Source organism: Scleropages formosus, chromosome 3 (assembly GCF_900964775.1).
Source record: "Scleropages formosus chromosome 3, fSclFor1.1, whole genome shotgun sequence".
Lineage (NCBI taxonomy): Eukaryota > Metazoa > Chordata > Actinopteri > Osteoglossiformes > Osteoglossidae > Scleropages > Scleropages formosus.
In genome coordinates this window covers 14042412-14058180 of record NC_041808.1, presented here as the reverse complement: position 1 = coordinate 14058180, position 15769 = coordinate 14042412, and the positions used below count along the sequence as shown (strand labels likewise).

General features: G+C 39.0%; 1 protein-coding gene across 1 annotated transcript in view; it reads left to right on the top strand.

Annotated features, from left to right (window-relative positions):
- The window catches only part of LOC108935245 (xenotropic and polytropic retrovirus receptor 1 homolog), a 46074-nt gene extending 32848 nt beyond the window's left edge, over positions 1-13226 (top strand). The window contains exons 4-15 of the mRNA XM_018753703.2: positions 1287-1507; positions 1587-1736; positions 1853-1936; positions 2591-2672; positions 2924-3111; positions 3606-3785; positions 4598-4766; positions 5917-6111; positions 9124-9290; positions 9699-9838; positions 11007-11228; positions 11550-13226. Coding sequence (XP_018609219.1) covers positions 1287-1507; positions 1587-1736; positions 1853-1936; positions 2591-2672; positions 2924-3111; positions 3606-3785; positions 4598-4766; positions 5917-6111; positions 9124-9290; positions 9699-9838; positions 11007-11228; positions 11550-11610 — 1859 coding nt within the window. The 3' untranslated portion in view covers positions 11611-13226. The remainder of the gene's footprint in view (positions 1-1286; positions 1508-1586; positions 1737-1852; positions 1937-2590; positions 2673-2923; positions 3112-3605; positions 3786-4597; positions 4767-5916; positions 6112-9123; positions 9291-9698; positions 9839-11006; positions 11229-11549) is intronic.
- Positions 13227-15769: the final 2543 nt, after the last annotated feature.

Below are 15769 nucleotides of genomic sequence, written 5' to 3'. Positions count from 1 at the left end.
GAAGGCAGTCTTTTGTATATATAAATCATCTTGCGCTGAGATTTAATTAGCCTTTATGAAGCCTTGCAAGAGCAGAATACGTTGTTTATTTTATGTGCCTTAGGAGGTCTGCCTCAGCGCCTGCACCCACTCCTCTCGCCTATTAGAGAGCTTCATTCTTTTGTAGTGAGGTCTTTGAAGTACCCTGCTACTCTGCTTGTCCCTGCCAAGATGTCACACAGTGTCATCTGTGGTCTGAACAGAAACCAGGGATGGGCCTCTGGCATCCGGAGATGGATCTGTGTGTGACGAGCCACAGAGCTTGCTTGGTTCTGTGTCAGTTTCTCCTAGCAGTCTACAAGAATCCCCTGTACGAACACTGACTGAAGAAACAAAGCCTTATTATCTATCAAGAGCATTCCACTTTTGAGACTGAGGCTATTGCTAAAAATTTATTAAGTCGATGTGACACAGAAGTGTACCACCTGCAGGTGACAAGACTGCACTTTGAGGAATCCAGATTGTGAATGGAGTTATGTTCTGTCACGTTGACGTTGGCAATCACATAACGTGCATTCAGAAAGTCCTATCCTTAGGCTCAAAAGGGGTGTGTCCATTGTTGCTATGATTGAATCCATCCATCCGGTTGTTTTCCCCTTCCGGCTTTTACAAGTATAAGTCTTGAATCCACTCTTTACATCACACACCCAGAGCATATCTTTAGTCTTAATATTTGTGCTTCGGGTTTGTTTGATCCAAGAACCATCTATTTATCCTCACTGTCCGTGATGCCCTTAAGTCATCAGTACCACAGTCAAAAGGATTGTTTTTCATATCCTGCTTCTTCAGTGTCGCTGTTACATAACTTTGAACATAAGAACATAATGTTGAACATTGCTTGTAGATATTGCGATACACTCAAGGACCTTTCCAGGTATTTCATCGCAGCCTTTCTAATTTCCACATTTTTGGTATATCTCCCAGCTGCTACATCCCTTGTTGTTGATTGCTGATTCCGAGAAGCAGAAGTTATCAACTATTTTGTGACCTACTGCTGTGCTAGTTGTTGTGCCTTAATTTTTTTTTTTTGTCAGATTTCATGATAGTCCCAGTTTTTGGCTCTTCGCTTTTTAGTGAAACTTCACAGCCTCTTCATTATCTGCTGTTAATGTGTTATTACCAGCATATTAAGGATGAAATGTTGTGTTGTTAAAGGGATAATATTGCTGTAATAACAAATGTGTCGTACTATGTCTGTTGTCCTTGGGAAGTTGTTGTAACTGTTCCACACACTTATTCTCCACCAGAGAAACTAGCAGAGGCACAGAGGCGATTTGCCACCCTTCAGAATGAGCTGCAGTCATCTCTCGATGCACAGCGAGAGAGCAATGCACCTGGTCTACGCAGGCGCCGCAAGACAGTGTTCCACCTGTCACATGAGGAGCGAGTCAAGTATCGCAACATCAAGGACCTGCAGCTGGCCTTCAGTGAGTTCTACCTCAGCCTCATACTGCTACAGAACTATCAGGTGAGCATTCTGCACTTCCTCAGCCCGTTTCCTTGGGTATCATGAATCCTAGACTGAGTTAACCCTACGGCTCTTCCAGAACCTCAACTTCACGGGTTTCCGGAAGATTCTGAAGAAACATGACAAGATCCTGGAGACGCAACGTGGTGCAGACTGGCGGGTGGCTCATGTCGAGGTGGCCCCGTTCTACACGTGCAAGAAGATCACACAGCTGATATCAGAGACCGAGGTACCTGTCACGGAATCACACCATTGCCTGGCTGAGTTGTTGCAACATTGGAGCTCAACAGAACAGCTCAAGATATTCACTGGCTTGTGTCTACTTGTCTTTCTGCCTGCCTGTAGGCCCTGGTGACCACAGAGCTGGAGGGAGGAGACCGACAGAAGGCCATGAAGAGGCTGAGAGTTCCACCACTGGGTGCCGCACAGGTGTGTGTGGCAGCTGCTACAAGTGCCCTTCTTGGCACACGTAGTGTGTGTGGCCGTTTGGACCTCTTAAAAAGCCACACGGATGTGACTGTTTTAGACATCTATAATCTTTATTAAGCTATTCGCAATAACAGAACTGTTGTATAAACAAACATTACTGAAGCCATTTTATGGGCACACTATTTTACTATGGGTAAAATTGTTAGGTATCTGCAGTATTTTGTTTTGAGTTAAAGTGTAATTTTAATGCTGAGAAAGTCTTACTAAACGGGCAGAAAAATAACTGAAGTCTGATTCTGTTGTTTTTGCATTCCTGTCTTTCTCCATTTTGCTTGTTCGGCTGTCTCCCAAGAGCATGTTTTGCCGTTAGTGCTAAAATACAACTCCCACACATGACTTTTTGTTCTAACTTGGTACATCTTTATAACACCTGAGTTGTAACATGTGGCACTGTAAGAAAATGGAAAATATCCAAAAATTTGACTCTTTGTACTGAACCTATATTCATACATTATTATTTTTTTTTAAGTCCTGCTGTGGCAGCCAAAAATTTTTGGTCAGATATTTAGATTTGTTGACAAGCTTTCTCATATTTGGTAGTATACCTGGCAAAGGCTATGTTTTAACTTCTCTTTGATGTCTTTATCTTACCAGCCAGCACCAGCTTGGACAACATTTCGAGTGGGATTGTACTGTGGAGCCTTCATAGTTCTCACTGTGGCCTTCATCATTAAAGGTATGAGTAGAACAGTGAACCCCCTGTGTATGTGCAACTCTTCACATTACAATGAAAATTTTTATTAATTTAGCCTTATTTAGTAGATCTTTGTTCAGGGCACACTGAGTGAGTGATATTAATATTTGACCTAATAAATAACTGGGTTCCTGTAACTATGTTTTCAGTTCTCTGTACTTCTTTTGTCTTATGTCTATAAAAAGGTTGTAAAAGTGATAATTAATATTGCTGCTGTTGTTGTTGTTGTTTAGGCGCCTTGTTTATTAATGGCAGTAAAGTGTGGCCGCTGGTTCGGATCTACCGAGGGGGCTTCCTGCTAATTGAGTTCCTCTTCCTGCTGGGGATCAACACCTATGGCTGGCGTCAGGCAGGGGTCAACCACGTGCTCATCTTTGAGTTGAACCCCCGCGATAACCTATCCCACCAGCACCTCTTTGAGGTGAGAGAGGAAGTAGATTAGCACTAGGGGCAGTCAACCATGAAGAGTGTATAGTGGTTCCTCAATTTACAAACAGAACTGGGCCCAGAAGTTCCTTGATAATTCAATTTGTTCTTAAATCCAAAGTCAATTTTACTGTTAATTCAATTAATAAAAGCTTAGTAATACTGATGTCCCTCAATTTATCCACTGGTTAGGTTCTATTAAAACTTCCCATAACTTAAAATTCTTTGACTGTGGTTCAAACATTAAAATTACTGAAAATAAAAAAAACTATTTCCACAATCCTCCTAATCAGTCCTGCTGGTTGACTGATTTGCCATATAAACGTGTGGCATTTATAATCTTCTCTAAAAATAATCTGTTAAATGTTCACATCTTTGAAAATTCATAACTGCAGACATGGACCTTATTTAGTTTGGAGCCTAGAAAAGTTGTGGAATGTGTGTGAAGAGGAATATCCCTCTTCATCTGCCTTTATGTTTGTCTTATAGATCGCAGGCTTCCTCGGAGTCCTGTGGTGCTTCAGCATCTTGTCCTGCCTGTACGCAAACTCGATCTTCCTGCCCATGCAGGCCAACCCACTCATCTTCTATGGGTTTATGCTCCTCTTCCTCATCAATCCATTGAAGACTTGCTACTACAAGTCCCGCTTCTGGCTGCTGAAGCTACTGGTGAGGTTACTTTTTAGTTCCACCCTCTTAGCACACCTTTGCCTTGATAGTGCTGATAATACCATTGTTTCCTTAGTGTTTTTTAGGCACAAAAATTGCCTTTTTTTTGTCTCATTAAAAGTATCCGTGAAGGATCGAGTTGGTACATTTCTCGATCTAAATAACAGCTGATAGAAACAGTTGTTCCAAAGATGAACACAGTTATCTGGATTGTAAGTTTATCTTTAGAAATAAGTGAACTTCAGCCAGTTGTGTAAAACGATAACAAAGGACTGCTGGAATGTAGGTGTTTTTTTTTTTTTACAAAAAGCCCAGCTGTATAAATGGTTAAATCAGTGTAAGTAGGCTGATATTGTGTGTTGCTGTACAGAAAAGCATCAGCTAAATGAATTAGTCTAAATGTCTTAAACATAAAAGCACTTATAACAGCAGGAATTAATGTTACAAGCTGAGTATCCTGAGCCTTACTGTGCTACAGAAAGCAGGAATAATGAAATTGGAAACAGTTGTTGGAGATGCAGAATGTAGTTAGTAATCTCACAGGGCACTCCTCGATATGCCGTCCCACCCCTGCACTTTAATAACATTAATTTAATATTGCTATCTGGGGTGGTTCAGATTAGCATTCCTTGCCTTTACACATATTAAACTGCAATAACTGATTTGGCATCTAGTGCTAAAAACAGATTCATACTTGCTTTGGTATAATTGCCGAGTGTGTAAAATGCTGAGTTAGCTGTTAACTTATTTTTGACTTCATGAGAATATCTGAGAGAACACCATAGAATCTCTTATCGTTTGTCTCCTTCCAGTTCCGGGTGTTTACGGCCCCCTTCCACAGGGTGGAGTTTGCAGACTTCTGGCTGGCAGACCAGCTGAATTCCTTGGTGGTGGTGCTAACAGACCTACAGTATCTGGTCTGCTTCTATAGCTTCAAGGTCAGCTGGAATAATCAGCAAGGACTGCTTGTGGACCCCACCGGTGAGATGGCCCAGTAGACCCCTTCTTAACCCACTCCTCTGTTCATGTAGCCATTTATGGGGAAAAGAAATGTATATCTACACCTACTCTTAAAATAACTGGATAAATTTGTTTATGAAATCACCTCATTATACAAATTCTTGTGGGGGGGGGAATTAACATTAATTCTTATAGCAGGAATAGTTCCTGGACATCAAAACACTATATTATATTTATCGCACAGATTATTATTTTTAGCTTGTTTTTTGTGTTATGTTTTTATTCATACGTTATCATTAATCACTTCTCTGATGAGGGTGTTAGAAGCTTGGAGTCCAGAATCATAGGGTATAGGTACACCCTGGATGGAGACATTTTCATAATTCACAATTTCACCAACTTTTTTTATGAGATAAAAAAAATAGTTCTCAAGATTATTGCCCCTGTCTATCACTGTGCTTTAAAATGTATGTAGTGTGGCTAGAGACATTTGACATTAGATGAACTTCATTTCATTGCAGTATCAAGGCTATATTTACGCTATTGTAAGACGTGTTCATGTTATAAAAGGTTTTTGTATGATTTAAATAATCGAGTTAATACTAACATTTTTATAGTTTATTTCTGGATTCAAGGGATTCTTGCTGTTGTACCCTTGATGAAGGTAATTAGCCTGATTTGCTCTAAATTACTATGCTGTATAAATGGGTAAATAATAAGTAACTCAAACAAAAAGATGCACTCAACTTGTAGAAAAATAAGGAATGAAGGACTTGAGTGTTTGAACCCCTTGTTGAATGCAAGATTATGAGCAATGATGGAAGAGCACATTTGAAGCTTACCAAAAGACATTTTTTATCAACCTGAGACTTGGGTGTAAAAAGGCATTAATTGACTCACTGAAAGGTAGTTAATTCTTGCCTCTTCTTCAAGGATTTGAGCTTTGTGTTGTACTTGCGTTCATGAAGAAGCTTCCTATCACATCCTCTTTGCATTTTACCTTTAAAGGTTTCAAAGTGATTCTTCAGGAAAGCTGATTTTAAATGTATTTGTCTTCTGAAAAGAGAGGGGGAAATGTGTCACTAGGGGTTTAAGTGAAGGTCTTTACACAGAAGGTTGTTGTCATTTGAGGAGTTTCAACTGACTGGAGAGTGTCATTTCCCTTCCACAGATGACCCAATATGCCACAGTTACTTGTATGGTGTGCGTGCCATCATCCAGTGTCTGCCTGCCTGGTTCCGCTTTGTACAGTGCCTGCGGCGCTACCGCGACACCAAACGCGCCTTCCCACACCTGGTCAATGCCGGAAAATACTCCACTACCTTCTTTGTGGTCACGTTCAAAGCACTCTACCATACCCACAAAGGTAAGCACCTGGGTGCAACACAAGTTATATGGTGACGTGAAGTCCACTTGCCTCTTTGTTCTGTTTGTCAGACACCAGGGGTTTCTCAAATTTAGTTAATGACTGACATACACAGGAGGAAGAGAATGGATTGAAAATCAGGAAAAATAAGGCCTTACTCAATTAGGAATGTGACTTTTGAACTACAGTCACGCTTAGCTTTCACTATTTCCCTGAAATCCTCCTCCAGGGGTTGTTGCTATTCTGAAATGCATTCTTTCCTACTTCAGCCAATTCAAAGCACTGCACTTGGCTAAACTCATACAAAAATGTGAAGAATATATATTTACGTAGCTTGTAGTTTTTATTTTATTTTCAATCATGTCAGCTGTTTGAATTCAGCAAAGCTTTGATTTCTTTATCACAGTAATTCTTTCTAACAATGTCTGTATTTAAATATTTTTTGTAATTTCTGTGTATGATATTATTTTGCACAGTAGTTGCTGCAGGAGTTTGGGAGAACTTCTGAATTTACTGCCTGAGTTCTCAATTCAGAATTACAGTTTATGTAATAGCATTTAGGGGATACAAGCATTTTGTTTTATCTACCTACATGCACATACTGTTTGGACCAGTCTGTAATGTCTGCATCTCTGCTTGAAATTCCGTTCAGAATTTGTGTTCAATTCCTGCGTCTAATTTAGCATTTTAGATATTATATAAAGTATTATGTTAAGTATTCACGTAGGCAGATTTTTAACCCCCTACATACTCCTACTCAACCCAGATAAATCGCTATAGCAGTCTTAATTTCTAAATGTTTGAAGACTGTTGTTGACATGTACTGGAGGTTATTAATGATTGTGTCCCCTTAATGTTTTTTCACTGTACTAACAGTGTAATTTCAGCAACTCTAGTTCTCTTCAAATCTCACTGGAAAAGGTTTAAATGGGTTTCTTCTAAGCACAATTTTAAATGGATCTAATAGAACTAGATATTTCACTGACTCCCTAGAAATACAATTTTTGCCCTTCATGGCCAAAACTGAAATACTGTTGTTTACACTTTATACATAATTTAAATTTCAACTCAGATTAATGGAATACAAAGCAGAAAAGTTTTAAGGATGTTAATCAAATAGCTTAAGCAAAGCTCTACTTGAAACTTATATAAAACTTGGAAGTGATAAGAGTACTCTTGAAAGGCAATGTCATTACAAAGGACTGTGACTTGATTTACTGTTCATTTGTCAAATTCCTTATGAATATCTCTCGAGTGGGGTTAGAAGCATTATGAGTTATTGTAGTAATTACAAGAGTTGTCTTAGATAGTTTAATATTTATTTTATGTATGCAGTGCAGGGGTCTCAGATTCGGGTCCCACCACTTCATATATTGCAGCTTGCAAGAGCATCTGCAAGTTATTAATATATACTATTCCTACCAGAAATACTATAAATTCTACTGAACGTTTCACAATAATAAAGCGAGAGACACAGCACACCACGGCCAGTAAGGGTGAGTAACAGAACAGCAGACGGTGGAGCTACTTGTTCTCAGTCAGGGGCTCCGCTGGAGTGTGATTTCCATGTTCAGCTGCATCTCAGTAGCAGCACTACAGTTCTTTTTTTGTGCAGTTGCATTTTGTATGCCGTGTCTTTAACACTGTTAACTCTTTTTCAGTTAGTTAATTAGTCTTTCTTAATATTTTCATTTTCTTGAATCTGAATGCTGAACATTGCTTTTGAACCGAGCAAGAAAAGTTTGACATGCAGGACATGTAAAGTGAGATGGATGAACCTGCACTTTGAAAGGGAAAAACTGTTCTGGAGGAATAAAACTACTAAAAGACATTGACATGTATTTAATGCACACACACACCACACTGTCTGAAACCGCTTGCTCCGAGCAGGGTCGCAGTAACACATGGCGCAAGGCTGGAAGGGGAGGGGACACACCCAGGGCGGGATGCCAGTCCATCACAAGGCACCCAAAGCAGGACTCGAACCCCAGACCCACCAGAGAGCGGGACCTGGCCAAGCCTGCTGCACTACCTCGCCCCCCTGTATCTAATGCATTAAATTTCAAATCTATTGTGGTAAAATTAAAGTGTCACATGTAAATTTAAACTTGGGGAAAAGCAATAGCTTTTTAAGAGCATGATTTCCTAGTTGGAGCCTCTGGTCAAAGCAAGCTGTGCAGTAGATAGAATTATTGCCAAGGAATAGAAGCCTTTTTCAGACAGCAAATTTGATTAGGAATGTTTTGCCCACTTTGATACAATCTTGAGAACATTTTAAAAACAAAATGGTCATATTTCTGCTCTTATTATCAGACCATGGTTTTCCGTGTATACCTTGGTGCTGGTAAATTGCTTTGGATAAAAGCTTCAGCTAAACGAATAAATGTTAATGTGTTTCTGTGACATCTCATTTAAAACCTGACAATTTTCACTGCCGGTGCCTTGTGTGCATGCCTAAATCTACCAGTTTGAGACTGACATGGAAACAGGCATGCTTACACTAGAACAGGCAAGGCAGTCTGGGAGATGTAAGGCCACAACTGACTTTTTCCCATTTCTTAATTTATAAAAATTGAAATGTTTAATTTTTAAATTTAATTTATTTTATTCTTGCTGTTTTCTAGGTGTTTTATTCTTTGTTACTTTCTTATATAAGTGGTCATTCTATATGCTCTTTCTCTAAATGATTTTCATACTTTGGAGCTCTTTGACAAGCTGAAAACACTGGAAATATTTGAGGTTGAAGTGCTTTAGTGTGGAATGACTCCCTCTATTGTTGACAACAGGAACAGTTCAGGTTTAATTCTTGCATAATCTTTAAGTTCAGGGAATCCTGTGGCAAAATGTAGTCCTCCTCAAAAAATTTTGGGTTTTTCTTTTACAGTTTACTGTGTGTTATTCTCTCTGCATCATTAGTTTCAGTGCTGCTCAGAATTGTCATGGTTCACGCTTCCTTGTTTAAGTGTTCTGTCCCATGCTGACAGACAACGTCACTGTCTTTCCTCCACTCAGCAAAAAGTGACCCAGACTCGCAGGTGTTCTTCTACCTGCTGATTGTATTCTCAGCAATCAGCTCCTTTTACACCCTCATCTGGGACCTGAAGATGGACTGGGGACTGTTTGACCGCAACGCTGGAGAAAACACCTTCCTAAGGGAGGAGATAGTCTACCCACAGAAAGTAAGAGGCCCAGCTTAATTGAATTTTAATTTTTACTTTTATTGTTCTAAATTAAAGGGAAATTTGCTGTAGAGACAGTGGTGCTGTACAAGTACACATAACAACTAAACTCTTATACAAGAGTATACAAGACAAACTCTTAATAACTCAAGGAATTCACAGGGTGAAATCCAGGCTGTAATTAAAAGCCAAAGCGTTTATTGTCTTTAAATAAGAACCCTGGACTGTCCTTCTAAGACCCTGCCATGTTGCTCTTTTTTTTTTTTCTTAAATGAAAAAAAAAAAAAAAAAAAAAAGCAGATTCTTCACTCAATCTTTGATATTTCTCTATTCTCTCTGTAAGACTACCAGGCTATCATAGCTGTATGTCCCTTACTGTCCTGTCCTGTTCTGCTCTGCTCTGCTCAGGCCTACTACTACTGTGCCATAGTGGAGGACGTGATCCTGCGCTTTGCCTGGACCATTCAGATCTCCATCACTACGCTGAATGTCATGCCTTCGGCCTCTGACATCCTTGCCACTGTACTGGCTCCACTGGAGGTCTTCAGGTGGAGTACCCCTGTACAACATACACTATGTTGTCCATCACCTTGTTGTGCAATAGTTTCAATGACTCGATGTATTAAATACAGGTGAGATGAAGCAGTCTCCCTTGGCATATATATTTCTTAGTTCAGAGATTCTTAACCTTTTCTGGTCCTCAAAACCCTTCAAGAATGCAAAGAAAGTTAAGCATCCCTCCTAAAAATGCCCTCAAATAAAACAAATACTACACTCAATTCATTGACTACTATAGTACTATACCTGTTTCTCACATAATGGATTAAATTTATACTTGAAGACAAAGTCCTGTTGTGAGGATTATTTAAAATTAATAAAATATCAAAATCAAAGATATTTATATGCATAACAATGATACCATATTTTAAGAGTTTCAAAACACTCTTATGCTTTTCTTTTCATTATATATTTTCTTTTCTTTGTTCCTTATAAGTAGCCGCTTGTCCAGTGCAGGTTTGCTGAGGTCTGGAGTCTATCCATGAAACAGTGCATTTGGCATGGTACACCATAGACTGACACTTTGATCATTTTGCTCACTGATGTTTATGATACAGAGAAATAAAATTCACAAGATCACTGCCTTTGTATTTCACTCTGCAAAGCCTACAGATGCTATACTATGAGGTGTTACAGTAGCTAATCATTTGATCTTGAGATTAAGGCTCCATGGTAGTGTAAGAGTGTGGTATAAATTCTCTATATATTAGTGAAATAACTGAGTTAGTATTTACAGTAAAGTTGCTGTCTTTCAGAAAATACTGCTGTTAATTTTTTTATATAGAGACTTTATAAGAAGCTTCTCAAAGTGCTTTACAATGGAAACATGGGCTTCAGCTGTAAAGCAATTTGCTGTAATTTTTTTTTAATTGCTGGTATTTACAACTATAAAAGAACCACAGAATCTATCCATTATCAGTAACCATGGTGGTCTGTGGCCTATATGGGAGGCCTAGGATGTGAGGCAGGGTACGCTGTAATACATGGATCACCTATCCATCACATGTCAGTCACACACAAGCAAGCCTGAACACCATCCACAAACCCCAAAACGGTTAAGAACCTCTGCTTTCGTTGTTTCATGTCATACATAAACTCTGGACCAGTTTTTTTTCTTAAGACATTTTTGCTAAAATTCTGCTTTCATCCTCCCTTCAGGCGGTTTGTGTGGAATTTCTTCCGCCTGGAGAACGAGCACCTGAACAACTGTGGCGAGTTCCGGGCGGTGCGGGACATCTCAGTGGCACCTCTGAACGCTGACGACCAGACGCTGCTGGAGCAAATGATGGACCAGGAGGATGGCGTCCGCAATCGGCAGGGCAAGAAGAGCTGGAAGCGCAGCTACAGCATGTCGTTGCGGCGGCCCCGCCTCGCCTCTCAGTACGAGCAGCTCCCGTCATCACCCTTTTATAACGGTTTTCTTATCAGGAGCGTACACCTGAAGTCACTTAGATATAGCTGGCCAGTGGAGTCTTTTAAACAGGTTAATGTTTTTAGTATTTGAAAGGTACAATAGCCTGTTCCTCTGGTTCTGTGAACTTAAGAACTAATAACACCTTTTAATCATGGTGTCAGGGTCATGGTCACTAAGATGCCTACTTTTTTACTTTGAGAAGTAGTCTGTCTTTGGAGTGTAAGATAGAAGTTGCAGTTTGAAAAGCCAGGCTACCACAATGTATGTACCCTCTTTTTTTTCCACAGGTCCAAGGTGCGGGACACCAAGGTCTTGATTGAGGACACAGATGATGAGGCATACACCTGAGACTGATCATGCCCTTCTGATCAGTCCATCACAGAGCTGCCTCTCTGCACCTCAAGGTCACTTACATACACACACATTGAAATCTGTATGCATTACACAGACATATATCCATACTTGTTCATGCACCCAGCATGAATGACCTGTGGACAAACAGATCTGTATTTAAGGATTCTCACACAAGCGCTCACACACACACACGGCACAGAACAATGTATGCACACACTCCTGGGATCCTGTTTCGTTCTCTTCCTGATTTTTAGAAGACATTATTTTGGGTTTGTATATTTCTCGTCAAGTCTAATTTGCCAATCATTTTGTAGAATATCAGAAACAATAGACTTTGAAAATATTTATGTATATACCAGAATAAAAAAAGAGCATCCAAATATAGATAATACAATGGGAAAGTGGACAATAACCAGAGGATGAACTGGTTCAAGCTGTTTATGATTCTTTATTGCAATATGTAAAGCTCTGGCTGTATACATATATACGTACATACAGATACATACTTAAATCTGTGAATGATTTATTTTTTCATTGTACATTTGATTTTCTTTGTCATTATTATTTATAAATGTATGGCTTGAATGTATGTGCAATGATGTCAAAATGTTCAAAGGTGGTAAAGATTGAACCAAGGTTTCTACCATGTTTTATGAAAATACAGGTCCTTTAGGGGTTTAAAAAAATTCAGTGGCCACAAATTTATCTATTGATGAGAACGGCTTCCCCTCTCACAGTTCTCCACCACCCAGAGGACTGTACCTATGGATACCAAAGAAAAGTCCATGCAGCCACGTTTTCAGGAAGAACTAATCTGAGCTTTTCATTCTTGAATTGAATGCACCATTTTTCCTGACTTTCTGAGTAGTTTTAACTATTTGAGTATATACAACCTTCCTTTGAAAACGTGTGAAGCTACAGGTACTTGAACATTATCAAATTCAGTATAACAGGCCAGAATTCATAGCAGTTCAGTTCCAGAGAATCAGCTGCAGATATCATCTTTGTGCTGAGTTAGGGCCATCCGGGTTGCCTTTGTCCACATTGGGAGAGCAAAGATATGTTTTTTTTCTAAGTGGGTAAAATCTTAACATCTGCAGTATTGGGTATATTGCAGTAATGTCTTTATCACATACATTTGAGTACAGTAGTCGCAGCAAACTTTCCTCTGTCTTACTGACATTTAACATACAGCAATTAATCATTCCCCGCATCTTTCAGTGTTGTGCTGAGGGCCCTCCCTGGCACCTGTCCAAATGATCTTTTGCCATTTCAAGCACATGGACCAAACATGTTCACTCCCATCCATCCAAAAGTCACTTGTATCGTAGTACATTCCTCTTATCCTGCAGAAACAGCTCGAAAACAGACCTGATTTAAACTTAGTTTTACTATACTTTTCACCGTGTTTAACTGATTGAGCATTGCATGTTATAGTGTGTGCAAATGTCTACATAGACATGCAAATCTGCATACTTGATAAATGTCAGTATTTGTAATTTTTTTCAAGCAGTTCTTTAAATTTATGGGGGCTGAGAGGGTGTGTTTGGGAAGATCAGCATGTAATGCTTCCTTAACCTCTCAGGTCAGCCCCCCTTTTTTAAATTTATTTTTTATAAATTCCCCACAGGTATCGTAAATCAGCCAGTGAAAAGTAAATGTTCAAACTTTCAGCGATATTAAAAGATTTCTCAAAGTCTCCTCATAGAGCTGAAGTCATTCCCTACCACCTGAAGGCTTTTGAGCACTTAAGGGAGAGACTGTTTGACCAAAGGGGTTTCCCTGCATACAGCTAGTTTGGTGGCACAGGAGAAGCTGGGTCCATCCTTTTCTATTTGCTACCTAAGCTTTGGTATTCCATTTTTCTGTACTGAACACCTGTCTTAAGTAGACTATAGTAACATCAAAAAAAAAAAAAAAAAAACAATTAACACTTTCCCTAGTAAGCAAACTACAATTTCTCTAAAGACCAAATACACTAAGAATGGTTTCAGACAGTGTGGAGCAAAAATTTCCAAAAAGAAAATCCTTCATATAAAATGGGATATTGTCAGAATGTCTTCTACATTAATGTAGCTTCATTACAATCTGGCAGTGGTTAGGGGTTTATTGATATTACTGAGTAGTATAATTCCATATGTGCACAGCAAAATGCTGAGTAATGTTCCTATATCTTATTGGATTGTTGTCACTCAATTCTTTGCATATGCATTCTGGGGTGTTGATCACTCACTGTCATCACTGAAAATGTAATGTCCCTTCTTGTGTAACTGCGTGGGGGGGAGGCAGAGGCCAAAAAAAGTCAACTGGGCAGGACCGTTTGACCATACTTAAGTAAAGGTCACACATGATAGGGAAGATGTTTATAAATTTCAGGAAATTGGAGCAGCCCAAACTTTACAGTCCTCAATCTGTATTCTCTTCCAAAGAATACCCAAATGCAGAAGAATTATTCATAAACATTTATTTTGTAATTGTATGTGATTGCCCAGGGATACAGCGAAAACATTTTGAAAGTGTTATGTATTGGTGTAACTGGTACAAGTCTCTTCAACATAATCTCAGAGACAAAAAACCATCTGCAGTTTGGTTTTCTATTTTACTTCATCTCTAGTACACCATTATATTACTTCAGGCTTAAGTCTGATTTAATATGAACATAGAATTCTGAAATTTCTGCATCGGTATTGCATAAATCTTTATGGGCATTCAGTTGCTTCAAAGAGCTACAGAAAAAAAACTTATTTTTGTGCTTATGTCTGTGTAATCAGTGCGACCGGAAAAGTGGTGATATCCCAGTTTTTTTTTTCCCCCCCCCCCTTTGAATCTTGAAGAAAGGTCATCTGAGTTCCTTTTTTTCCCCCTCTCTCCTCTATCTGCTGTTGCCCTCTGTTACAGATTATCATTGATCTAAATAGCTCTGTAGGTCACTGCGGATTTTCATGTATTGTCCACCTGTCTACTTTTTGTCTTTTTAAACGTCACCTACTTTATAAAAGCATGAAAATCATCTGTGGACATTTGGAATTACAAACTAAGAACCAGAAATTCTACAAATTTTGCAAGCAGTTTTGATTTTTGAGACTTTTTAGAAAACAGACTTTTCTTCAAAGTATTCATTACATGTTCATAGTGTTGTCACAGTTGTTCCATTGTGAGCAGGCTGTGAGGGGTATAAGTTTGTATTTTCACTGCTTTTCATAACAAGGAAAGGGGCTGGAGACCCATGACAGCTATAACGATACAGATGACATCACTGAAAATGCTGTAAAAAAATGCTTTTTGATAGATAATGAATTTCTACACAAGAGTCCCATATTGCTGTTCCCTTTCCAAATAACTCAATTTCCTGTGGTGCAATGATAATTTGGGCTCTTCTCACTCATCGCAATGTTTTCAATTTCACAAGACTACATTTCTCTGGGTATTGTTGGTCAGGTAGGTAGCTGCCTTTGCGGCCTATATAGTCTATTGAACATCAGAACACTTAGCCAACCCTATCACCAAACGCTGCATGGGACGCTCTGGCCTCTTTGGCTTTTTTTTTTTTTAAATTTTTTTTATTTTTCTAATGGAGATGTTACAGCCCCCCCCCCGAGCGAAACAATTAGATACCAGTCCTCCAGTTTTTCTCCTTTCTGTATGCCTCATTGACCTTGACCTTCCTTTACCCCCTTCCCACTACACCCCATGAGAGTTGTTTTTGTATTGCTTTGCCAATTTACTATATTTTCATAGTATGCACTTCAGATATGTTGAATTATGTGGACACATAATTAACATAAGCTTGTGCCTAGTAAAATGTTGTTTTAATTTTTCAACTGAAGTTTTGAAAAACAGTATTTTGACAAACTTTTTTTGAAATTCTTCATTATCCTGCACATAGTCTAGGGAATGTGAAGTTTATTCTTTTAAACAATTTGTTCACTTTGCTTCACCCTTGGGGATTGTGTGTGGGTCAAAGAGACAAGTCTGCATATGTCATGAGTTTACACAAACTCCTAGCTGGAACCTAGCTAGAAAAACAGGCCATCAGACAGTGTTGTCCATTTGCTGAGTTGAACCTCATACGTGCTGACATTAGGCAACTGACCTAATAGTGTTTGAGTTGAGTTCAAACTGACAGTTAAAGAAAAAAACCAAAAACCTTGAC